This window comes from Strongylocentrotus purpuratus, unplaced genomic scaffold, assembly GCF_000002235.5.
Source record: "Strongylocentrotus purpuratus isolate Spur 01 unplaced genomic scaffold, Spur_5.0 spur5_scaffold_5, whole genome shotgun sequence".
Taxonomy (NCBI): Eukaryota; Metazoa; Echinodermata; class Echinoidea; order Camarodonta; family Strongylocentrotidae; genus Strongylocentrotus; species Strongylocentrotus purpuratus.
In genome coordinates this window covers 11,261,318-11,289,095 of record NW_022145611.1, presented here as the reverse complement: position 1 = coordinate 11,289,095, position 27,778 = coordinate 11,261,318, and the positions used below count along the sequence as shown (strand labels likewise).

Here is a 27,778-nt window from a genome sequence, read left to right as displayed (position 1 = left end):
CCTCTCCCTGCTATCCTTTATTCCTACCCAGTCTCCTCTTCTTTCCATCTATTACCTCTCCCTGCTATCCTTAATTATTATCCAGTCGCCTCGTCTTTCCATTTATTTCCTGTCTCTGACATCATTTATTCCTACCCAGTATGCTTCCTATTCCTTCATATATCTATCTATACATATATTTCGCCCTTACAGATGTTTACAAGTCAAGGCAGGCATTGATTAACAACTAAATGACAAAAGGTCACTGTCCTCCTCACTGATTAAGAGGGGGTTGACAAGGAAGTTGGGAAAGTGAGAGAGAGAGAGAGAGAGAGAGAAAAAGAGTCAACGCAAGAAAGTGAGAGAGAAAGAGAGAGAGAGAGAGAGAGAGAGAAAAAGAGTCAACGCAAGAAAGTGAGAGAGAAAGAGAGAGAGAGAGAGAAAGGGGGGGGGGGGATGGGGTAGTCTCTTAAAAGCACCCTTTTTCATTTCGAATCTTTTTTATTGCATACATTGATGATTTTATAATTATGTGCGGAGGAATTTAATTCATGATTGGTGTCATAATAAAACCAAAGAGTTATTTGCTTAGTTTGGACTTTAAAAACACTAAACAGGAGTGAAAATATAAATAAATACTCTGGAGACATTTTTATCAGTGGGATACTGACCTGTACTCCACTCCCGTCCTCCTACATTTCTCTTTTTCTCTCTTCTGTTACTAAAATTTCCCAGACAGGTTTTGACAGATTTTATCTAAGATATATGACATGCTGCCCCCCCCCCCCCCCCAGCTGTAACCAGGGGGAAAGGGCTTGTATAGTCTGCCAATTCAGACTTCATGCCACTTGGTCATATAATTCATCAGCAGAATAAATGAAAACTGAAAACAAGCAGCTATTTGCTTCTGAAACATAAGCTGGCAAAACATTATTTTGCAAATGAGAAGAGGTAACTTGTCATCTGAAAATTTCCATTTAGAGAAAGAGCGAGATCGTACTTGAGTTGTAGTTGTTTTAAAAATGGACGTCTAGCCTCTCAAACTAGACATGTAAAAGGTTTACAATCGGGTGGTTTGTGTTCCACTTTTTTGCCAAAATGGCATGGGGTTTGTTCAGCATTTTTGTGAAAAAAAGTGAAAATATTTGAATTGCCTAATATCCTCAAAATATATTTCCCTACTCACCATTAGATCGGTCATGACCCAATCTGGCTACCAAAGAGGCAAAGGGGGGAATTAAGAACAAATTCAAAAAACGCAACTTTTTTGCTATTAACTTGTGAAATATTCAAATTGCCTAATATCCTCAACACAGGTTTTGTAAATCCATGGTTCCAACAAGGTAATATGTTGAATAATTTGTATTTCCAAATTCAGAATGAGCAAAGCAGTATGGCAATTATATTTAGACAACGGTTCTTCATCAGCAGATGGGATGCGCACAGCAAAGTTGAGAAGTGCATGCATAGTCGAAAGTTGTGCGTACGTGCATTCTGTGGCGCTATCTAGTCGGGTGAACAACCTTTGTATACAAATTACAATGTGTGCGAACTTGTAGACTCACGTCAGTCAATCAGCGATTTCATTTCATTACATATAGAAAGAAAAATAGAAATGCTCATACCTGTACATCTCACTCACTCACATCAATGCACACATTTTTATTTATGTTTTGAAGATAGACTAAACATATGAGAATCTCATGTTTTACAAGAGTACATTTCCTGAGGAAAGCGATATATTACCACGTGATATCAACACATCACCTGCACCAACGCATGGACCATCTTAATAACGTTACTCAATCAGTTTACACATGAATTTGCTCACGCACGTTACAGCGCGATACGCTGTCTACTTTATTTCGAGCAATACTGTATACCCATACTTCATTCCTGGCCGACTCTTACCTGTATGAGTGAGTTTATGCTTCTTTAAACTGGACATCTCAGCAAACCTCTGAGTGCATCCATCAAAGTCACAATCAAATGGTCTTTCTCCTAAAACACAGAATCACAATCAAATAGATATAGCTTCTGAATACATTGGCATATTTTCACAAGTTATCAAACACAAGTATCTGAATGGTCCATAACAGGTATTTAAACAAGTCACATAATTATTGGCAATGAAAATTGGAGGATATTAGAATCATATTGCTTAATGTTGCAATCAATTTAGCACTCATTAAAAAATAGAAATTATAATTTTGCATCATTTATTCTGTACATTATGGTACCAACAACTCGGCCTTCAATTCAATATTGACCAACATGGATAGACATTAAAATGCAAAAGCTGAATTTGGTTATCAAATATAAAATCATCACTATCATCATCATCAACATAATCATCATCATTATCATTATCATCATCATCATCATTATCATTATCATCATCATCATCATCATCATCATCATCAACATAATCAGACTTAGAATCATCATCTTCATTACCAGTGTGAATCCTGAAATGGTTCTTGAGGTTTCCCTGCGTAGTGAAGCTCTTATCGCAGCCATCGTGAGTGCACTTGAAAGGTTTGGTCCCAGTGTGAATCCTGCTGTGTACATTCAATGCCTGGACTGTAAAGAACGTCTTCCCACAACCCTCGATGCCACAGGGGTAAGGGCGGTCATTGCTAGAGTGAAGACAGTGTTAACACATAAAAAAGGTATCCTCTATTTGGTAATCTAACATCTGCCTAAAATTTGTAGGTTGAGGATTTGGGTTGCGCTTGGGATTTACTATGTAGGATAAGAGTTTAAGGTATAGTGATAAAAATGACCAAGGAGGTATGGTTGGATGTACTAAAGCAGCATTTGTTTCAGCTGTATTTTGGCAATTGAGATATTAAAAAGAATTATCCAATCCTATCCAATCCATATCCAATTTTGATAGGTTCAAACTTAAACAGCTATTCCTGTTATCTCTCAATATAGGTCCTGCAAAGGACACACCCAAATTCAACATGGAGTCTTATGTGTACAAGAATCTCCTTTCTCAGAGCCCTCCAAAATATGTCTTTATCTCTACCAACATACCAAGGAGCTAACACTCCTTCACTTTTCATTCTAACTCAAAAGTATTCAAACAATGTTAGAATGTCCAAATAACAATGAAGCTTTACACTAGTTGCAGACCTACACCTGAATGGTATACACACATATTCAATTCAACCACTGCACTGCACCTTGTGTAAGCCATGACTTAAACAATGGTAAACACTTCAATGAGCATGTATGGGCATGAATATATAAATGAAAGTACATGGACAGTGTATGCAGAGAAGGTATGCATTAACCTGCATAAACACATGTAATCATCATTACAGTAAGAAAAATCTCTCAAAAGCTTGCATTTCCTTGAGAGATGTCCATGATTACGTAAGTCAGAGTTGTGCAGATAACCACTAACCTTTATACTAGCTACAATCTGTATGTAGAACATTCACCAATGGAATGCATACAAGGATTTCTTCATAACAGACCATTTTTGTAATACATATAAACGGTGGATACTCTCTCATAACTTATTGTGGTGTAATAATTCAGATATTTCAAGCAACTGAGCAATAGACCTCATGCAAGTGTCAAACCCCTGGTTACCAACTATCTGATTCACCTGCTATGCTAGATGACATCTCTATGAATGAAAATTCACTTTGCATACATTGGTTGTTGATATGTTTGGCCAAGAAGTTTTGAGAGATGGAGTCCTATCTAGCTCATTCCCTTTGTACCATCTTCGATGCCATATGTCAGGCATGTGCTTAACTGGACCTTCCCTGCAGATACGTAGACAAAGGATTCCTGCCTAGCTGCAAACTATCGGGCCACTTTCAAAGGGAAAAAATGCTTTTGTAATGCTAATTACTTTTCGCTACCACTCGTCTGATAATACGAGCAGTAGGCCTACACAGTGATTAGTACCTTTTACAGGAGGCAAGCGAAAGAAAATGTAGCAAAATTTCTCGACTGGGCATGTATGGGCACTAATCTGACATATAACATCATGAAGAACTGTACACGAACAAATTCACTTTTTATTTTTGTGAGCTGCAAGTAATCAGAAAAAGTGTCAAATTGCAGGTTTTAGGACTGTACATTTTTACGATTTTTCACAAATTAAAGCTGCTATCATACAATGTAAGTAAATTTCTTGACACAATTAGGCTTTTGTATTCATATTTTATCATCTGTTCGATTTTCCCCTTGTTAGTTCAAATAAAAAGTGAAATATTAAGGATATTTCTTCGTGACAATCACTACTCAAGCTTTCCAATGATATTGGCAGCTTCGAACCTCGGACATCAAAGGGAACAGCACACCAGTAGATTCTATTGCGCAACAACTTAAAACTCCTTGGTTTGGCAAGCCTCTGGCAAACTTTTCAGAAGTCAAGAGAAACTTTTGTTTAAAAATCATGCTTTAAATTATTAAACAAAATTTCTTCAAATGATATTTTTCTATAACACAGTTAATCTACACAACATCTAATTAATAGAATTTATAAAGTGAAATTTACATACCGTATTTGCTGGCGTAAAGGCCGCAGTATTTTTGGAAGAGAAAATATCAAAAAGTCGGGGTGTGGCCTTTGCGGCGAAAGAGTAAAAAAAAAGAAAAAAGACTGAAGTCAAAACCAGCACGAATTTGCACATATGGGACTACGAACGGTACAATGACTATACCACTATGGTACAGGACATTTCCACACATCTTACCGACAATTTTATCTTGCAATGTTGACATGAAGATGAAAATAACTTCCTAAAACAACATTTGCCGATATATCTTGATAGTTCGTGCCAATGCATTACAAAAGTAAAGGAAGGGACCGTTCAACCAGGAAGCTGTAATGAATGGAGATACCGTCTCGAAAGAATTTTCCGAGGGAAAATTATTCAAGATTAACCTGGCTTAACAAAAAGAAATGTAACCCTCTCCAGCCATCATTTCCATCAACAGCTGTCCATATCAATGCACAGTCCCTCTCTGGCATTCCAAATAGTACGAAATGTTACGCAACGCCATCTGCTTCCCTAAGTTCTCTATTCACTCGTTTGCAAAAATATGCAAGCATCGGGCTTTGAAGCCATGCGTGGCACCGACAAATTAAGTCATGTTCATGAAAGATGTATTTAGCTATAACATATAAAATGCAGAATTCACAACATTATGACCAATGCAACTTTCTATTAGTCATCAAATGCGTTTTTCGTTCTCGGATAGCTCTACTGAAGACATGGTCATTTTAACCAGCGAAATCGACCAAGGAAATCATGAGTTAGAGCGAATGAAAGATTTTCATAATCATGATTTTCTCATCTAATTATTGACATTTTCCGAAAATTTCCGAAATTTGTACATAGCTAGGAAGGTAGTCCAAAGGATTATCTTCCTAAAGAACTAAATGAAATTGTTTTATATGTTTGCGCATTTATTGATTTAGAGCTAGAAGTTGTCAAGTTAGCACCACTATTCACCCAAAGTACGGGCCGGCAAAGCAAAAGCCGCCGTGATCGCTGGGCTGGGCTGTGTGTGGAAAGGGAGGACTTAGTGCTACTAGAGAGCTGTAACGTTTTGGAGGGGATTAAGGGGATTACGGTAGGGGAAACAAAAGACGCGCGGTGCCACGGATGACTTCAAAGGGGCCTCTTGGACGGGATCTCCATTCATTACAGCTTCCTGGTTCAACGGAGCTGACGCGAAGCATCCATCCGAAGTCTCCATTTTGTTTTCCATTTCATGCAATTTCGCATTACACCGTACATTGTGGTAGGGGTATATCAGACACCAAATCTGCCTGCGATCATCTGTTTGGCTAAACTTCCGGTAAATTATAAGAATATTGATGAATTTGGTATCAGTTTGTAAAAAAAAAATACCGGTAGTGTTTTACGAGAAAATTACGATTATTATTTTTTTTTCCTCTTTGAAATGTCAAAGTTAGGGTGCAGCCTATGCGGCCTTATCGCCGGCAAATACGGTATTGGCATTTCAAGAAAGCCGGAGAGCAACTTACGCATGTGTCCTGATATGGTACTTGAGGTTGGCAGGCCAGGAGAAGCTCCTGTTGCAGCCGTTGACAGGACACTTGAGCATCTTGTTGCCCTTGTGGGTTTCCATGTGGTAGCGGAAGTGACTGGATGACTTGAAGATCCTGCCACACTGCTCACATTTGTGCTCACGTTTTTCTACGAAAAAATAAATAAATAAGATTCTTATCTCATAAGACACATGTTCTTGCAGAAGTGTAATCCTAGCCAGTTTCCCTTCTTATTTGACCTTGTAGTTTCAATATATTTACACATCCTTAAACTTCAGGATGGTTGAAATCTCTGCACTTTTATATACACAAAATAAATAAAATTTACATCAGCACACATAAAATGAAGGACTTTTTTTCCAAAACGTACAACTTCAGAATGTTTTCTCAAATGTTCCTGTATAAGGGATTTCATATTTAATAATAAAGTTGTTTCAAATGTTCCCGCTTTAAATTAATTACCATGGTAGTTGGCTGGCATTAGTTCATTTTGTCTTGTTCAGCCAGTGATAACTTGTCTTAAAGATGAAGTTGAGTTCTGGTCATGCAATTGCATTGTGAAAGAAATGGTGTGGAATCGATCAGAAAATGTTGATCATGTGGCATATGTAGGTATCGGTGTGTACTGCAAGGTTCTGGAATCGTCAAAATGATAAGTAATGTGGTCTTGGTAAAAGTAACAAGCACCGTACCCAGAAAGATGTATATGGGACTGCATAAAAATGTGGTCCTCATTTTTAAGCGGTTACATGTCATATTTAGAATAGGCATATGAAGGCATTTGAAGAGCCATGCATTTCAGGGAACATTTTTTCTCTGATGTTCTTCCACACTTGCATAATAACAATGAAAGCGCTCACAAATTATTTTTTGCCTCTACCTAGAACTCAACCTTCTCTTTAAGAGCTAAATTCCTTCCCCTAATCTTTACACACTCACCAACTTGCTTTGGTGTGGGTGCATTGTAGGTCCTAGCAATGCTCTCCTGAGTTGCACAGATCAAGTTGGCATGGGCTATGTCCCTGAGCCTCAGAAACTGGGCCCCCTCCCCGCCCTTCTGCATGCCCCCTCCTATCACTAACAGGGGCATGAAGGACGTGGTGGCCCCGCCCAGTGACCCCAGTGGTGCTTGGGCCCTGGTGGGTAGGTTGACCAGGAAGAGGCTGGATTGCTGGAGGGCTAGACTGGACAGGGCATCCAAGGTGTCAGACTCGTCTCCGCATCCCCCCAGCTGCTGGGAGAAATCATCCCCATGGAGGTCGCTTCCATCGTCATGGAGGGAGTCGATGGTAGAGTCATGGTCGTTGACTGTCAGACTGGACTGAGGTACTGTTAGGGAGGAGCTGAGGAGAGAGTGAGGGTCTGGTTCTACCAGCGCTGACGAGGGCGTGTCTGCCATGCAGTTGGTGCTGTGCATGTAGCTGTTCGTCATCACGCTTGATGGCGAATCTTGATCCCTGTCACGATGTTCCACCTAATCAAAATTCAATGCAAAAGATTTTTTGTTATTGATAGGCTAACCGAATAGAGGTTTGTGTTTTCAATTCACTCTTGCACTTACTCATTTTAAAATTTTCTCATTCACCTCTGTCAGCACATAGGCCACATTAAGATGCTCAAAATAAAATGTCTATATACCAGTTCTGTACATTTCTTTAAAGAAAAAATTGTACCTAGGAGCTGTTGCAATAAAGCCTGCTTAAACATTACAATTTTATCACAATAATAATAGTAATAGGTTAATTTATATAGTGCAGCTACTATTATACAAATGATGCATGCGCATGAGTTCATTATACGATCTATCCGCACTCGAGTTGAGGCTGTGTGTATCTATGCGATAGATACACACAGCATCAACGAGGGTAGATAGATCGTATACTAAACGAATGAAAACATGCATCATTTGTTTTATACAACAAAACTCCTAGATCCTTGTTATTTGATGTAAAAAGAATTAATTCCAGATTGTTTTGTGACAATAAATGGCTGACAAATAAATCTCAAGTTTTAATATGTCTCAATTTAGTGCGCACACATAAGTATAGATATAGCAAGCGCACTTACATGTACCTCTACACCCATTTACGCATAGAGCTGTGCAAGAATAGGCCCATGCACACGCAGTATTAAGCACTCTAACCTCTACGCGCACTACTGCGCGCTCTGAAAACGAGTTCAATAGTACTGTAAAATATTGCACTCCTTTTCATGAAAACGAGTGCAATAGGCTCAGTAATTGAATCATACGTGACCGCGAATGACCAATCATTTGATTAGGATCTGGGAGTGAGTTGTATAAATGAATATATTCTACTGCGCTTATTATCCCAGCTGTAGCTGAGCTGCCATAAGAAGGCGCTAAAGCATTCAAGGAATTTCTTCCTACTGGGTACCCATTTACTTCACCTGGATGGAGAGTGGCAAATGAAGATTAATGTCTTGCCAAAGGAAGATTAATGCCTTGCCAAAGGAAGATTAATGCCTTGCCAAAGGACATGAGTGTCGCGGCGGGACTGGAACTGCAAACCATGGAATCAAGTCCAGTGACAAATCTGCTAGACCACGACATATCTAATTCTCTACTAAAGGATATTCATGAACTTTCATAGGCTTCTGAATGAATAATTGATTACAGATCGTACAGTTCTATAGAATGTACCCTAATTCCATTTAGATCTGTATGAACTGTACATCAAAATGTTGAAAATCACAACAGTAAAATAAAAAGCAGTCATCTCCGATCTTTTATAGAAAATACATAAACTGCTAAAAAGAGAGTAAATTTTACCTTAAGATGATGGTGGACCCCAGGAAACTGTGAGAGACTGCTGCCCGAGGCAGCCATTTTGAACGCAATGACCGCAACTACGTGAATGTATTCATGCCTAACATCTTGTTTTCAGTTGATCCAAGTCAGACATCTTTCAAAGCAAAGCTGGAAACAAAGAAAAAAAATGAAGAAAATCCCTCATAAGGGCAATGTTTGGACAATTTGCATTTCCAGTCCACTCAACTACTACCTGTACTCATGATAAAATTCTTTATTTCTTAATATTAATATTTGTTTGTAGGTTCATGTATTATTCAATTTCCTGGTAAAAGTCTTATTGAACTTTTTCACCATGTTATAATTATGCATGAATTTTGTATTGTTTGTTTTTTGTTGTTTATACTTTTTAAATCATATTTCAACTTGAGGTGCACTTGGCAGAGGCTCGCTTTTCTTTTTTCCGGTTTTGATAAAAACATTCCTCAAGACTGTATGATTCTTCTCTCTTTCTATTTTTCTTGTTCTACTCTGTCCTTCTCTACCTCTCTCCTCCAATCTTTCGTATATTCCCTGATCAACTTTTCTTTCTTTTTTCTTCTTCCTTCTATTCCTCTTTCTAGTTTTGTCTTTCTCTTTCTCTCTCTCTCTCTCTCTCTCCTTTTTTGATGACACAGAAGGTTTTTAATGTTTTTAATATTTGTAATATATTTAGATTTTAATGTAATATTTGCAATATATTTCGATTTTGATTTAATGTTTGTACATGTAATATATTTAGATTTTGATGTAATATTTGATTTTCATTTTGTTTCATTATGCATGATTTATAGTCGTACGTTTTAATCATTCATATTTTGAACGTTTTGTATATTGACTTTGTAAATTGAATAATTTCAGCTTCCCAGCTGCATGTTCTTTTATTTCAATAAACCGAATCAAATTCAAATTCAAATTTATGTTATACAGGAACCCTGAGGACAACAGCATTTTAACTACTGATGGGGCTACCCTGTTTGAGGAATAATACATCCACCAATCAATAATGAAAGAGAGAAACAGACAAAGAAAGAAAAGAATACATAGATAGATAGACAATAAAAATGAATAAATAAATAAATAATAAATAAGTAGATAAATATATAAATAACTGGAAATATCGCAATCTGCATTGCCGCATAATGCAAATGTATCCCCTGGCACTGGCAGGGATTTTTGTGTCATCCTTACGTTTCGAAGGAGGGACAAAGATCCCCTCTACCCTCCCTGAAACAAAAGGATGATGTAGAGATCGCCACTTGTGGCTCAGACGATTGTCAAGACTAGGATCAGCATCACCAAAACAATATGTGTGTAGATTTAGAGTAACATGCATCTCTATAGAAAATTTGAAAGAAATATGTCAAGAAATGTGACCTGCAGAGAGACGTATGATCTCTAAAATATGACTTTTGACCATATAAAAGATGGAACACTGGGAGGCAGCATCACCAAATCTGTAGAGTTCTAGAGTAGCCTATGATGGGCCTCAGATTCCATACAAAATCTGAAAGAAATCAGTAGAAAAAAGTGACCACCAGAGTGCATGCACGACAGCAACAAAAATATGGCATTTGAACCTATAAAAAGTGGAACACTTGGGACAGCATCACCAAACACTAAGACACACCTCCATACAAAATTTAAAAGAAATCTGTCAAGAAATGTGGCAGTTTGAGCGCATAAAAGACATGACCTTTGACCCTATACAAAACGGAACAATGAGGGCAGTATCGCCCAAAATTGAACATGTGTAGATTGTACCAAGATACATCCCTATACAAAATTTGAAAGAAATCCATCCTGAAATGTGGTCTGCAGAGTGCACTCATGCCATCCTGACTCAATGAAACACTGGTGGCAGCATCATCAAAAACTGTATGTGCGTAAATTTACCAGCATACACTTCCATACAACTTTGAAAGAAATCTGTCAAAAAATGTTTCAGTGAAACTGCACACCAGAGTGCTTACAAGACATCTATCAAAATATGACCTTTGACACTGTAAAAGACGGAATACTAGAGGCAGCATCACCAAGATACACCTATGTTCAAAATTTGAACAAAATCCCTTGAGAAATGTGGCCTACACTGTGTAGAGCGCACACAAACCATCCACTAAAATATGGCCTTTTACCCTACAGAAGAAGAAACACTGGGGGCAGCATCACCAAAAATTATAGGTGTGAATATTATACCAAGATACACCTCCTTAAAAGATTTCAAAGAAATTTGTCAAGGAATGTGGCAGTTAGAGTACACATATTTGTTTTCCTTCAATTTTTGAGCCCTCCACAGGTTATTTATTAATAATCTTCACACAAACGGACATATCTAACATATGTGCATGTTTAAAACAGTTCAAAATAATCTTTCTATACAAACAATCGTAGCAACTGCCACTTTACAGCAAAATTTCTTTCCATTCCAGATAAACATACAATATATCAAAAAGCGGAACAATACTATTCAATTTACAATATAAACATCTGTTGTTTAATTAAAATAAAAATACAATTTAGAGCATTGTTTCTCTAATCTTCAAAGCCAAAAATGATATATACTACATCTTCTATTTCTTTATTTTTGTATAAAAACAGATGGGAAATTGTAATTCAAATATCGTTCCCACTTATTAGAGAGAAACAATTTGTTTCTCCAATTTGTTTCTCCAAAAAGTACTTTACAAATGTATCTACATCTTTTTTCTTCATGAATAAGTGTTTTAATATGGGAAGAAATTAAAGGTTCTTCCAAATTTGTTGACATGTTTTATAATGTTCATTATATCTGCACTTTATTACTTGACAAACTGAATAATACAAATAATTATGCTTCAAATTAAACTTCTGCTCACATTTGTCATGAGACAGTAAGTTTCCATTACTATCCATCAAATCATTAATAAATCTTTGGTTAATTTGTCACCTAAAATAAAGGAAATAGACAGTGTTTTCTTTCCTACCTTGTCTTGTAGCAACACCTGTTGAAACCAGCACCAGAATTAATGAGCCACTAATTGTTGGGACAGGTTATCTCACAAGTCACAGTGAGATAATGTATATTGACAAGGTAAATTATAGGTAGCCGTTCAAAAATGGCACAGTTCCCGTAGAAAAAATATGTAGACTATATTTAGTAAAGTCGCTTCTTTGCAGATGAAGTAAGGGAGACGAAACTCATACTGTAGTATAATCTCAATAAAGTAATAAGGCCTTAGAACCAAGAAGAGAATCGAGCAAAGAAGTCAGACTTGAATTATGATGAAGCTGAAATAGCCTTAGCCTTGATATAGACTCTCTCAAGACGTGTGCTCTACATGTAGATAGGTGTGGCATATGTATGCATACATGTGTAGGCTATACCAGTACATTGGGTGGTTGCACATCCCAATACAATAGGGTTTAGAACGTGCTTGCCAGAGCAAGTATGTGTGGCACTCGAGTAATGTTACAGGTGTCACTATAGAAATGGGTGACAATTTAATAAAAGGCAAGATTTCTAGCCACACAATAAATTCAAGACAATAATATTTACAAATGTAAAATTCTTCTATGGTCAAGTCACTACAAATCTACACTTTTCATACCAGGATTTTAAAAGAATAGACTAATTGCGAATTTGAATTGAGCTATTCATCCATAGAGATTCAGATAACCAATCAGCTTCACACAAGAATATGACGCTGCGGCGTCGCAATGCTGAATCCAAAGTATCCTCTGGCATACTGTCGGGGGATACACTTAAATATCCTTCTCCCTTGTCATTGGTCAACTATGTTACCCACTTTTAGCATTCCTAAAGTAAATAATGGGATCACTTTGTACTGGTCCATGCATCAGTGCACCCCATTTGTTCTGAGCTGTGTAATATCAGAGGTCTACAGTGGTCACTGGTCAAGGCTATAATAGGCAGTCATTATTACACTTACTTTACTTTACTCTAATCCAAAGATGTTGTAGGTCTAAGCCTCTTCATTGATCCGGGATTCTGCTATGGTTACTGCTATTTGTGAAGGGAGGAGATTATGTGCTAACAATACATGAAACAATGTATTGTTTTACTCACTGATGGGGTTACCCTGGGTAAATAAAACAAAATAAATAAATAAATAAACAATAGACAACACCTAGACAGGCTCTTACAGAAGGCTTGGATTCTTTGACCAGTGACTATCAAGTCTATTCTTCAAGGAAAATCCAACCCAAATAGACAACTACTCTAAACGAAAGCGGAAAAATCAGAGAAGCAAACTGATGAAAGTTTCAATTAAATCTGACTAAATATAAGAAAGTTATGAATTTTTGAAAGTTGTAATCACTATTCACTACCGCTATACGTACATGTATGGGCACATCCTTTAAGTGGGAAAATAACGATTATTAGTTGTCGAATCAACGTAAGTGATACTGTGTGTGTAATTGATTTTTTACAGACGTGTATCAATCAGATATGATTATTTACGTCTGGGGACCGACTTTTAACGTCCCCATTTGAAATATGTGATTCAGTTTCGAACTTGCGTCCTCAGCTGAATCAGTTTGTAACTTCCATTATAAGCTGGATTACAGGTGCATGCCACAATGCCCCGTTGTGTAAGTAAGTAATAGTCTGTAAGTACATGTAAGTAAGGGGGGGGGGGGGGGGCTTGAAAATGTCTTTAAGTGAGAAAATAATGACTATAAGTTGTCTAATCGACTTAAGACCTATAGAGCCAGTAAGTAATAGTCTGATTTTCATACCATCAAGCCTTAGATTAAGCAGCCAGGAGCAAGGGGCAATTTATTTTTTAAAGTTGCCCCTTGCCCACAGGGATTTACCAGAGCAAGGGGCAATTTCTTAAGAACCAGGGGCAATTTTCCAAAAACAGATAATGACCACTAATTAATTAGGCCTAGAGGTCTAGATCTAGACCTACACAAGTTAAATAAGTTCAAAGAATGTTAATTTCATAATGAATACGATCAATTTAATAGCTTTTTAATCTTAACAAGATCAACAGGAAAGATTGATTAAAAACATCAATTTGCAAATTAAACAGTATTTTAAAGGTAAAGACCAGTATTGGAAATGCCCCAATTTCAAAAAATGAAATGGAAGCTTTCATTACCAATCATGTGAAAGAATCATTTTGACTAAATACATGATGATAAAAAATTTGCCGGGAAACCGCCTACTAATTCATATATTTGGTAAATTTGTTTCTCTCATGGTCTGTGAGAGATATAGGGTAGTCCCATACATCTTTCTGTGTATATACAGTGCTTGTAACTTTACGAAGAATGGGCCAAATTTCTTATCATTTTGATGATTCTAGAACCTTGCAGATACTAGATGCTAGATGATCAACCTTTTCTGATCGATTCCACAACGTTTCTTTCACAATGCAATCGAATGACCATAACTGGTCTTTACCTTTAAAGTAACTAAAAATATTGATGAGCAAATGAATAAATAAATTGTCAATGTCACAATTAACATCGTTTATCCCAAATCTTCCGCCACACTCTTGGCAGTAAGAGCAAATTTGAAGAATTATCTTATTAATTGTTGTAGACCCTATTACCAAAGAAATATGAAGAAATCTGACCAACTATTCGTATTAAAAATCGTACATGTAAAAATATCCTTAGACATTCGACAGCTGAAGTTGCGTAACGTGTGTTCTTGAAACAAAAAAAACACACACTCCCTGGTGGGATGATAGCGGGCTGGAGTTTGCCAACGAAACCAATGCACCTTCGGAGATTCGCAGCACGAAAATTTATCGGGACTCGAAAGGTTTGTGGTGGGAAGCTGGCCAGCTAGCTTTTTGCCAAAACAAGGCTAGGTCGGCTGCTGGCGAAATGAGAGTAACTACGATCGAGAACATCGTAGGTGTTCTTAATAGTGCTGTAGTCAAACGTTTAACCGTCCGGTATCCGACTGCCCATGGCGGATTCCGTTTTCAATTGGACGGTTTCGTTTTCCTGTTTTTTTTGGGTTTTTTTAATATTTTTTTATTTTATTTTTTATTTTATTTTTATAAAGTTTCGATTTATGCCCCTCCACCTGGCACTATTCCTGGCAATGTCTCCCAGCTCAGTAATCGGTGTGATGACTTACCACTTGGAAACTAGAACAACACTCCAATTTGTCTGTCATCTTGGTTTGAAAGTAATCTTTGTAATAGATCTCAATATATATTCATCCAAGTTTAACACATGGTGTACCACAAGGTTCTATCCTAGGTCCTCTACTGTTTTTAATTTACTTTAATGATCTTACACATTATTCTAAAACGACATTGTTACTAATATTTGTGACTAGTTCACAAGCCCAAATCGGCGCCTTCAGTTAAATCACCGTCCTGCTTTTGACAGGCGGTTAAACGGAATTGGAGATATCCGTGATGTTACAGCACTAGTTCTTAACTTATCAATAAGAGAATTCTAAATTCTATTTGAGATGAAATAATAAACTGGACCTACAAACAAACCTCGAAGGATCTCTAATGACTATTTGAATGCTTGTTTATTTCTCCATTTGACGATTTGCTTTCTTGATCCTTCGATACATTTGTACGTGCGTGCGCCGCAGCATGCACCATCTACTAGCGATCGCATGATCTGAACGTACGGTACGGACGTACGTGCGCTAGCGCTAGCCTGTAGTATAACAAAGGGCGCATTTTCACGGAAACACTTGTGCCTTATTAAAGCACTAAATACGAAGCTAGTAGAGAGCTTGTGCACAGCAAACTGTTCGTGATTCCGAATCACGAAGAGTTTGCCGCGCAAGTTTCCGTGGAAATGCGCCCTTTACGAATCATTCGTGTATTTTTTCTGTTTTAATAATTTATGGGCGCATTTTCACGGCAAGCACTTGCGCCTTGCCTTCTAGTTTTAGATGATTAGGGGCGCAAATTGGTGGTTTTATGAGCAAATTTGCGCCCTGCGCCGGCTGAATCGAAGGCTTGCATACCATTGTACCGAATGGTTGTATGTTTTGTGCTGCGCAAAGATTCAATCAGTTTAATTTTGTCCATTACAAGAAGTGGATTATTGATGTAGACAAATGCTCATGTACCCTTTATAGCTCATTTTATGTATGTTATTACCAAAGAAAAAAAAAGCCAGTCAATCACTCGATAGTGTTTGACAGTGAAGTCTAGCAAGTACCGTAATTAACGTTGTATAAGCCGCCCTCGTGTATTAACCGCACACCTCTTTTTCGCCCTAAAAAAAAACAGTAGAGGACCTAGGATAGAACCTTGTGCAGAGCTGCCAACCTGTGAAACCAAAATCAGTAATCTGAAAGCTAAAAATCAGTAATTTTGGATGGAAATCAGTAATTTCAAGCGCGGCGCTTTCAACATCAAGAAGACTGCATTTGCACGTACATTGTAGAGCTGCACACAACACCACAACACAAACTACTAGTACCATGGTAATAGCATCACTCTGAATGACAGGACTTGAAGTAAAAACAAGAACATTCTGTTTATAACATCAGGCCTGAGTCATGTCGGGATTTTCATAAACCGGGTCCCGACGGCCTTGCACCGATCGGGACCCGGTGTCCCGAAATCAGCTCGCAGGATTTGTCACTTGCCTCTATAAAAAGCGCATATCATCAGTATGTCCCTTAAAAGTGACCTTTTTTATCAGTCAAATAAATCAACACATGCATACCTCGGCACAGATCGGTATATTCTTCCATTTGACATTATTTTTATCCATGATTGGCGATGTTTAGTGCCATTATCGTGGCTCTAAAAGTAAAAAAAAACTGGAGCAAAAATAGAAAGGCAACGATCGAGCCGCCATTTTGATTCATGCAGGTTGAATAAATCGGGTCAAAAAACATTAATGTTTGAATAATAAAACGGCTTTCCAAAAAGTACTCCTTTACAACATACCGATCGAATAATTTTTAAAAACAAAATAGATATTTTTTCTTTGATTTTGAACACCGCATGCTTCTTTTAAAAGCTGAAAATTACTTGGTAATCACAAGAAGTTTCGATACGGATAGCTGTTGCAAGGCAAGTTCAGACTAGTCTCGGAAAAACGCGCAGTGCTCCTTGTAAGCTGTAATGCGTGCCAGAACGAACCCAAACAAAGACGTGATCGTAACGAGAAAAAAATCATTAAAAACTACGAGAGCACAATTGGAAAGACAACTACTGCTCAAAATTACGATAATCAGATAAATAACTTGGACAAAGAATTCAATAATCGCCCAAGAAATGCCAAAGAAATTGTGAAAATCGAGGAGTAACTGGGTACATTTTTTATCGCAAGGGGCTTGCTGCAAATACTCGAATCCTTTGTTATACTGCTTTTTACCGTAGAGGGCGTTATTTGGTTTCTAGCCTCGTGTTAGAACACGAGGCTAGAAACCAAATAACGTGTAATTCGGACATATCAGCAGGCCCATTCCGATAATGATTGTACCTATAGTAACTCCTTAAATATCACTATTTCTATGGCTTTTCATGGACAACTATTGTATTATTCCTCCAAGTTATGTATCTGCTTACGATAATTTTGAGTAGTTGTCTTTCCAATTGTGCTCTCGTAGTTTTTAATGATTTTTTTCTCGTTACGATCACGTCTTTGTTTGGGTTCGTTCTGGCACGGATTACAGCTAACTACGAGGAGCACTGCGCATTTTTCCGAGACTAGTCTGAACTTGCCTTGCTTGCAACAGCTATCCGTATCGAAACTTCTTGTGATTACCAAGTAATTTTCAGCTTTTAAAAGAAGCATGCGGTGTTCAAAATCAAAGAAATAATATCCATTTTGTCTTTTAAAAATTATTCGATCGGTATGTTGTAAAGAAGTACTTTTTAGAAAGCCGTTTTATTATTCAAACATTAATGTTTCTTTCAACCTGATTTATTAATCCTGGCGAGAGACCCGGCCAGTACAGTAGCTAGCTAGCAGCTGGCAACAACAATCCCATGGGGCGAACTGCTTTGCAACCCATATTTATATCAGCAGTTCAGATTGATTCAGGATGAGCTAGAATATGATTGGTAACAATTAAATACTTGAGTTTCAAGGTGGAATGATTTTAGTGGTGTGCAAAACTGCAATTTCTTACATATTTCATTATTTTTTTCGGAGCGTCGGTTCTCAAAAAACGAAACCGGGACCCGACGGCAACGGTCGGGTCCCGGTGTGATCGACCGTACCGACTCAAGCCTAATTTTAAGTGCTATAAAAAAAACAATGGTTATTAGAGGATTGATGTATCATTACCCTGTTTCACTTACGTGTGTATATTCACTTCAGGTTTTTACAATTGCAATTTTACTGTCAGGGAAGGCATTTTTGACAAGTTGTGAAAGGTGGTCTGCTGCTGAAAACGCGATGTTGTGCTCTATCAAAAATTGAGTAAACTTCACTTCGGCGTTCGGATCGTGACAGAATTGTCCTTTGCGACGAAAAACTGGGCGATGTCATGACTGCGGGAATTGGAACTTGCCTCCGCCGCTGCAGTCCGGTGCTTCACCGACTTCAGATGTACCTGGATATCGTTCGAACCGCCATGACCAATTCCAAAATCGGATGAGCAATGTGTACAACAGGCACTGTTTGTATTCCTTTTCGACGGAACAATGCATGACCATTTCACCTGAGAAGGTTTGCAGTTTTTTAGAACGCTTCTTCGATGAAGTTGAAGTCATTTTTCTCCGTCGGTTACTCGAAGTTTGACGCGACCACGGCCGACCTGCTGCACATGCGGTAGTGTAACACTCGGCCAATGCATATTTCGCCCAGATAAATATCGTGCCACTTGTTTCAGCACATCCACCATGCATGCGCTTTCGTATCGGTCAAAACTTTGTGTGTCAGCTCATTCAAAATTTATTCGTGTATCATATTTTGTTATCAACAATGAAAAGGGGTATATGAATAAAATGAAATGAATAAACATGATCCAACAAATAATGTGAAATAAAACACAATGACAATAATTGTTGAATATAAATTCAAGTTTAATCAAGGAAGTACATTCATTTTCCTTATGACAATTATCATCATCATCATCATCATCATCATCATCATCTTCATCATTAGTCGAGTCGTACTTTTATTATCATAACAATGAGAACCCATCACTAAGGGGAAAAAAATTGTAGACCTGCTATAAACTACACATGGACATGGTACCGTACGGGTTGGTTTGCAAGGTGGCTAAATGGACTTGTGACGAGTTTGCCGTCTCCCCGATATATATTGCATGCTGAAAGCTAGCACACGCAGCCCATATAGGCAGGGCGGTGTGCATATCTTTCGATGGTAGCTACATGTGTGTGCAGTGGTCGTGGCTGAGGCGCGGATGATATTTCCGTGCGCTCAAAAGTTAACCACCGGGCCGAGGCCCGGGAAGTATCGCGATCATTACCGCTAAAACACTCGCATATGCATAATGCATGTGTTAATACATAGGCATGTCCAGAAATCGGGGAATCCGTAATTTTTGAAGGGGTTTCCGTGCTTCCGTAATTGCCGTTGATTTCCGTACCAATTACGGAAAATCCGTACTAGTTGGCAGCTCTGCTTGTGGTACGCCGTGTAATAGAAGAAAAATTAGAGGAATTATTATTATCAACTACATATGGAAGTCTATCACAAAGATTACTTTCAAACCAAGACAGACAAATTTGAGTGTTGTTCTTGTTTCCGTGTGGTTAGTCAACACACCGATTACTGAGCTGGGAGACATTGCCAGGCATAGCGCCAGATGGAGGGCATAAATCGAAACTTTAATTATTTTTTTTTTTGTGTACCGTGTATAAACCGCACCCCGACTTTTTCGGCGGCAAAAAGGTGCGGTTAATACACCGTTAATTACGGTAAACAGGTTTCCTTGCATAATTTGAATATTAGGACACTGCTAACGTTTGGACATACATGACCAGGATTTCCTGCAAAGTTCTACAGAATTTGATGTTGGCTGCAAAAGGGACAATACACCCTGGTGGCCTGTACTGCAATTGAAGATGAAGAAGAAGAAGAAGAAAATACACTGTTTCTTTTCTCTAAAATTTGGTGACACATATCTACACTTGAAAGTTGCCTCTCTGTGCTTTCTGCTTATTTTTCATGTCATATGCTGTTAGTAAGGATGGCATAGCACTGTATTGATTAAGTTCGGGCTCATCTGGATGTTCAGGATGGTGCCAATAGACCGGTACATGTAGGTAGCTGACTTGACAAGCTTCATGCATAACCTGATCTCTCACTGTATACATGGCTCTGCTCCGCAGTATAACATCGGCTTGATTAAGCATTACTTTCCTTCTAGACAGCTACGTTCTCAAAACTCTGGCTTACTTGTTACTCCTAGGGTTAAAACAAAGTGGGGGGAGCGAACCTTCGCTCATGCTGGGCCTTCGTTATGGAATACTCTCCCTCAATGGGTAATAGCAGTTCTGCTGAGGTGTTAAAAAACAATCTTAAGAAATATCTGTTCAATTTAGCTTATAATTGATTACCATTACCTTTCATGTCTGTACCTTTCCTATCGCACTTTGTATAAATGTATCATGTATGTATTTCATCTTTTGCACAAGCTGCGCCTTGAGCATTTGACTGTCAAGTGGATTTGGCGCCTTATAAATCATATGTATTATTATTGGCCATGGCTGCTGTGCCACTCTGTAGGCTGCATTATGCCGCAGACAGTCACCGACTATATAACAAAAATCACTTAAAATTCACAAAAACATTGTCATAAAACATTGATTCTGCCCCTCAAACTGAATGCTGGTGCTAAATCCCAGTGATAAGAAACAGGGTCTGCAAAAATGAGCTAAAAGTCAGAAAATATGAGGTAACACATATCACATGATGTGTACCGGTACATATACTGTACTGTATGTGTTAGGTGAAGGCCCGAGTCATGTAGGGAATTTTATATACTAGGTCCCGATAGCTTGGAGCAAATTTTGTGTGCTAAAATCCTTCTCATAGAGATTGCAAGCATCCCTATGCAGTCTATTTGCATTGCGCAATCATGCAAAATGTTTAATGGGTCAATGTTTTTATTACCAAATCGAGATTAAAACCTTTATTGCTTGTGATCCCGAAGGTGATACTCAATAAATGAGGTGTCATACATATGAAAGAGCAGTTTTTTTCTCCATATTTCCAAAGGGGTGTCATCTCGGAATTCTAAAGATATATCTTGGTCAAAACAGCGATTTTAACATTGTTTCCATCGTAGCTCCGAGATATGTCACTTTTTAGAAATGACGTCCCAAGCGATAAGTAGTCCCAGTTGTAAGGAATATATCCATGCGCTTATTTTTTTGCTAGCCCCAAGGGATCACAAGCCATTACAGTCTGAAATAACCTTCCCCCCATTTTTTCGGATCAGCTAAGTAGGGAGGCGCGAGCTCTGCTCGGTCCAAACCCATGGTGACGGCACGTAGAATTTGAACATGCATATGCAATCGGACCGCGTGTGTGTGTTTGTGAATTGGCAAACGGACCCACACACGGAAGACAACAGAGGTGGAGCTTGCGATGGCGCTCAATTAGCACATGTAGCTAGGCAGCACGTGTACGTTTGCATATCGCGCATGCAGCTGTTTAGCAAAACAAAATAACTCTGCATATAAATGTAGATCTAGAAGTAGAACCCTACGTCTTTTTCATCGATTCTGACAATGATGATGATAGACTTCTAGTGGTGAAAAACCATCCCAAAAAGGCCAAAGGCAAAGCCGAAGGAAAAATAAAAATATCGTTCAGACACCGCAATTAATATTGGGATTCAAGGATGAAATAAATTTTTTAATCAAGCCTCAAGGTCACCATTGTAATGATGGGCATAAATCTACAGTTTCCTTTTAAGATTTGAATCAGAGCGTCGCTCCATCTCCATCAGCGAGAATTAGAAGGCAAGTCATGAAGTGCAGTGGCATAGCGCTAGTACAGTGGCGCTCCACCCATACACATCCCACACACCAGGCAGGCTGACATACATGGCATCGAAAGAGTGCAGTGGTGGAGTTTCGCGAGCACAGAAAACTGCACTCGGATCCCGAGGAAGACTGTGGATAAATGCACTCGTTATCATGTTAGTATGTACGAAATAAATGAACAGAGATACAAATACTACGAACAACATATATTCTTATCTCTGAATTATGAATACATGAATAGTTCTTACCGAGATCATGGGGTATACACAAACGTCAAAAATGCCGACACTGCAGCAACTTTAATAACATAAGAATTAGACCGAATTTTCCGTCTCTTTCGTTCGTTAGCCTCTTATTGGGGTAGGGTCGGCTCTCTCTTTAGAGACGGAAGCCGTTTATACACATGTCCTTGCTAACGCCACGGCCAGTTCTGGTCGTAGCGTTTTGCCCCCAAAATCCCCCAAAATGTCATTTTACCTCGAGCATGTTATATTGTAAATTAGGCCTAGGCTATAATAAATCAGTTCCACTTACCAACTTGACTGAAATAATCAGTTTAATAGTCCCTTTTTAGGAAATTATGGGTCAAAATCGAAATCCATTTTGAAAATCTTTTTCAACATGGATTCCGATTTTGACCCATAATTTCCTAAAAAGGGACTATTAAACTGATTATTTCAGTCAAGTTGGTAAGTGGAACTGATTTATTATAGCCTAGGCCTAATTTACAATATAACATGCTCGAGGTAAAATGACATTTTGGGGGATTTTGGGGGCAAAACGCTACGACCAGAACTGGCCGTGGCGTTAGCAAGGACATGTGTATAAACGGCTTCCGTCTCTAAAGAGAGAGCCGACCCTACCCCAATAAGAGGCTAACGAACGAAAGAGACGGAAAATTCGGTCTACATAAGAATAGGATTGCACATTGACTGATATTAGTAGACTAATTTATTGCTACCGTCCATCCATGTATGGTGTCGTCACGATAATTATTTCCTAATACAAATAAAAATTTCACAAGATCCCACTTCTTTAGGTCGTATTTCTAGCAATTTTCATTTGTATGGTTAGAATACTGGCACGTAACTAGGATTTTAGCAGGGGGAGGGGGGGCATGGAATATATTGAGGAAAATGTTATTTTTGCTTAATTTATATTGGCATATCAGCAGAGGCAGTCTGGAAACTAACCCCCCCCCCCCCCCCTTATCAATATTAGGGCTATAATTACACCTCAAAGTTCATCATTGAGATTGTCTTAACTTAAAACTATAGTGACAAAAATATGGTAATGCAGTGAGTGTCATAATTTTTTTTCTTCGAATTTTGGCTTGTTTTCATTCTAAACCTATATGGACTGAAAAGTTTTTATTAGGCCCCCTAGTGAAGTATTTCCAATGTTTGATTAGTCTTGATCTAAATGTTACATTGGGACTGAAGATATATAGAAGAGACAACAGTTCCGTGCTATTACACCCACATGGACTTGTGTATAGACGATACATACTATGTTCTTCTGGATTACCATTATGATCAAGTGGGTTCACCTATATTAGGCAAAAGACTCTATATAGTTGGCCCAAATTTCCTAATCTAATGCAGAATTCAATTTTTACTAGAAAAATTACCATATCATGAATAATCTACATATAACTGTCTTGCTGCATATAAAAAATGACAAGGGAGCACATCTATCTAAGTTTTACAACAAAAGTACACAATAACTCAATAAATATTTGTCAATTGAACTGAGGAAGAGTTAGAGAACCATTGGACTTAACATTTTGGGAACATGATATAAGTCACTAATTATATTGATACAAAATTGAAGTAGATGATCTGCTGGATCTGGATTTTCATGTGTACCCCAGCAAAATGAGGTATTGTATATGTTATTTGATATGTGAATTGTGGTCTACAATAATATTGCAAAATTGTGGACTTCTTAAGTAGCACATAAATATACATATATATGTTCAAATTATAAAATTCAGAACAGTGACAAAATGCATGTTTTCATTTTTCCAAATATTTTATTGGCAAAAAAGAAAATTCACAAAGAATCAAGAAAAATGAAATATTTCTGTACATAACAAAAGTAATATCAGTAATAAATAATTTCAAGTGTAAAAATAATAAAATAAAGACAAAATATTGGCTCACTTTAGGCAGTACATTTCAATTTGTCATTTTTATAGTACAGAAGCTTGTCATGATTTACAACCAACTCTGGGAATTCCATTCATTATAGATTTGTAACATTCCAAAAGATATGTGGCACTAAATATCAACAAAAAGACCACATGTCATACTGATAAACATAAGTAAACAAACAAACAAACAAGCAAACAAATAAAACAGGAGTAGCTTGAGGAATACTGAGGGTGGTTCAAAATATGCGCAAAAGGAAACATCTTTCAATTTGAAACAAAGTTGTTTTATCATAGGAGCGATACAACAGGAATCCTGGGGGGGGGGGAGGGGTGGTACTTGACCCCTCTCCCCCTAAACACACACCATTCTCTAAAAACCTCAAAAATGGGTTTAACTTGTATTATCTGTGAAATTTAAGAATCAATATTGCAAGTAACATAACAAAAAGACCACATGTGATACTGATAAACAAAAGTTAACAAACAAATAAAACACACATGTTAAGTAGCTTGAGGAATTCTGAGGGTATTTCAAAATATGTGCAAAAGGAACAACCTTTTAAATTTGAAACAATATTGTTTTATCATAGGAGGGTTTCATCAGGGAAGAGGCTGGGGAAGGCATGTGACCTCCCTAACCATCCCCCCCCCCCCAAACACACACCATTCTTTAAAAGCCTCACAATCCCTACCAAAATGGGTTTGATTTTGTTATTATCTGTGATATTTAAAAATCAATGTCAACATAACAAAGGATAATAAAATTATATTAAGTAATGCTTTACATAGCTAGATGTAAACACTACTCCAGGGTCTCCCCAAATCCAAACCCCGTTCCTCATTTGGACCGTACGACATGTAAATCCCGACTACCCAGGACCACTATTTTCCCTGTAGATCAGATATAGAACTAAAACAAGCCTCATTTTCTTCAGTTAAAACTTTAAAATGTCTTATAAGTGACTTGAAATTTAAGGAGTAGATTGTCTGAAGATTTGCATAAATCTGCCTTTGTCTTGCAATCACTCCATAAATGTATGCAAAGTTTTAAGTAGCTTATTACTGGAAAGCGGTGCCACTTTTTCCACTGACATGTGCCGTGGGCGGCTCACAAAGGGTTTGAGAACCCCTGCACTACACTACATGTATTGTAGAGCACATATTAAATGAAAGTCATATTTAAGTAGGAAATACAATCGACTCTAACAATACCCATCAAATGTACTCACTGTAAAAGCTGAAGCAATGTGTCCGTTTCAAAATCTTTCATTGCAGGGCCCAGCCAGGGACCCGCTTTAACATAGCCTTTTTTCAACGACAAAAATCAGTGACAAATCTGCTGATAACCAATCAGAAGTAAGGATTTCACAAGCTTATAACAAAAACTGTCATTTGTCACTGATGACAAGTTTTGTGACAGGAAATGTTTAATATAGTAATCTATTGTATATTGATGCAAATAAGCAAATATACTATGTAAGTGTTTTTCTTTCAATACTGATTAGCAGTAGATTATAACGAAATGCCATATATATGTTTGATTAGGCTGGGAGTGTAAGTACATGTCCGAAATCAAACTCAAAGAAAACCCTGTATGTATTGGTGTACATACATATATATTTCAGATTTTACACAATTGTACTGATGAGACATGATTACGTGCGTCTAGGGACGACCTTCACTGCTGCAATCTGAAAGACAAGACTTGATCAGAATTTCCATCAGAGTCACTTTGTAAACAAAAACAGAGAGCTGACTAAAAGAACAACTCACATCTCCCTAATACTAGTATATACATGTATGCACAAATGGTGAATTATATATACCGGTATATATTTCCCACGTACCCAAAATACTGGTGGCAATAGACGATCAGCCATTTGATCATTACTTAAAAGATAAACAAAGCTATAACTCATCAGTCAAAAGAAGTCATTTACGAAGGAGATTCGGTTGGCGATGAAAATCTTATCCATCATTACACAGCTTGCTTGCTTGTATAAAATTTAAAACACTTACTGGTAAGTGAAATAAAATACACAAATTATTCAAAAGACTAAACAAAATTATCTGGTAGTTTACCACACATTCATGCGACATGTTTGTGTAGTCCATACACACATTTTTGTGTATAGTGCATTTGATTTTTAACAGATTCAGTCAATTTCTAATTTTGATGATTCCAAAACCTCACGGTATGCACTAATACTTACCTTCTACCTTTCCCAATTACTTCAAGACAGTTTCTTCAGGGATGCCGATTAGAATTGATCAGAGGGCCTGAAAATCACCTTGAATGAGCTATTTTGTAAACAAAAAAAATGGCCTGAAAAAAACTTGGGACTGAATTCAGACTTTTACCTTAAAACTGGCACCCCTGTTTCTTTCAGAACGCAATCACATGACCAGAACTCAACTTTATCTTGAAATGTGGAAGGATTTTCTCTTCTATCAGTTAAACATTGTTGTACTTTCTTGCTCTCAATGAAATCCATTGTTCCAAATATGGAGAACTTGGGTGTGATAATCACTACCGTTTTTTTTTTTTTTTTTGTCTTTCAGTTACTCTAGACTCCATAATACAATACCGGTACATACTACCCGTTTTGTATAGAAGGGCTAAAGTTTCATAGCTTGTCCAATGTCTTCTTAACACCTCAAGAAATGGGCTTGTGGTGGAACTAAGAGTCAAATTCTTTCCTCATATCAAACTTTTGCAAAATGTTAAAGACAGCTGTTGTCATGGTACGTGTTTTTCCCAAATTGCAAGCAACTTTAATGAACTGTAAAAAATGTCTACCGTAAATTTCTGTGTATAAGACACACTTTTTGCTGCCGATTTTTTTTTAAAGTACCGGTAGGGGGTGCATCTTATACACAGGTACAATTTTTTTAATTTTTCAAAAAAAGTTACGATTTATGCCCCTCCACCTGGCACTATGCCTGGCAATGTCTCCCAGCTCAGTAATCGGTGTGTTGACTCACCACTCTGAAACTAGAACAACACTCAAATTTGTCTGTCATCTTGGTTTGAAAGTAATCTTTCTAATAGATCTCAATATGTAGTTTATAATAATAATTCCTCCAATTTTTCTTCTATTACACACGGCGTACCACAAGGTTCTATCCTAGGTCCTCTACTGTTTTTAATTTACATTAATGATCTTACACATTCTTCTAAAAAACAACATTATTAAATGTGACAAGTTTACAAGCACCAATCGGCGCCTTCAACTGCACCTGGCAGTTAAATGAAAGTCCTTCCCGCGTGGGTTTTTTAATACGGACCTGGCTTGCTGCTGACAGAGTCGGCAAAAAAAAAAAGAAGATTTTTTTCCTTCTTTTTCTTGGCCCCCAAAATAGGGCTGCGTTTTATACACAGAGATTTACGGTATGTTATGTTGTAAAGAATGTCATTCAAATATTTCATTGCATCAAACTTTTCTAAATCTTGACCTCTCGCAAAATAATATAGACATTTCTTGTTGTCCAGTAAATACCAGCTCTAAAAGTAAAACTGGGAAGAATGAGGTAAATTATCGAGAAAAAAAAAGGAACCGATCCCTTCACACACAAAGAATAATGCCCCTGTCCATGGTCGATTCTTGAGGAAAAGCCCCTTAATCTCACATCAGAATTTGATCCTGATGATTAAGCTTCATTTGAATCATATAAGCTGTCTGTACGGAGAGAGGTAACTCTGGGATACTACCTAATTCAGTGCACCAAACAGCACCTTACAAGCAACAAATGGTATTTTTGAATTAGACAAGTGAACATGATTTAGATCAGAAACTTGAAAATCACAATAACCAACAAAATATATAATAATGATAATAATAATAACTAAAAAATGATAA

The 27,778-nt window shown here is 37.6% G+C and overlaps 1 protein-coding gene across 3 annotated transcripts; it reads right to left on the bottom strand.

Moving 5' to 3' along the window:
• Positions 1–434: 434 nt before the first annotated feature.
• Positions 435–22,082, bottom strand: LOC587121 (metal regulatory transcription factor 1). Of its 3 annotated transcripts, XM_030999384.1 has the most exons (7): positions 22,012–22,078; positions 12,770–12,919; positions 8,820–8,966; positions 6,968–7,502; positions 6,005–6,176; positions 2,437–2,618; positions 435–1,980 (listed from the first exon to the last, which is right to left on the bottom strand). In XM_030999384.1, exons 3-7 carry the CDS (start codon positions 8,874–8,876, stop codon positions 1,835–1,837), a joined length of 1,092 nt encoding a protein of 363 aa, XP_030855244.1. In that variant the 5' UTR covers positions 8,877–8,966; positions 12,770–12,919; positions 22,012–22,078; the 3' UTR covers positions 435–1,834. The 3 variants fall into 3 exon arrangements, with proteins under 3 accessions (XP_030855244.1, XP_030855243.1, XP_030855245.1); XM_030999383.1 differs by lacking the exon at positions 12,770–12,919 and having other exon boundaries at positions 22,012–22,082; XM_030999385.1 differs by lacking the exons at positions 12,770–12,919; positions 22,012–22,078 and adding an exon at positions 11,804–11,828.
• Between the last annotated feature and the right edge of the window lie 5,696 nt (positions 22,083–27,778).

Bases quoted from the DNA above. Each gene is read 5' to 3' on its own strand.
- LOC587121 (XM_030999383.1), bottom strand. From the start codon at position 8,876: ATGGCTGCCTCGGGCAGCAGTCTCTCACAGTTTCCTGGGGTCCACCAT. The intron at 7,503-8,819 runs GTAAAATTTACT...AATTTTGATTAG, and splicing joins GGGTCCACCATCATCTTAAG to GTGGAACATCGTGACAGGGA. The intron at 1,981-2,436 runs GTAATGAAGATG...TCTGTGTTTTAG, and splicing joins CCATTTCAGGATTCACACTG to GAGAAAGACCATTTGATTGT.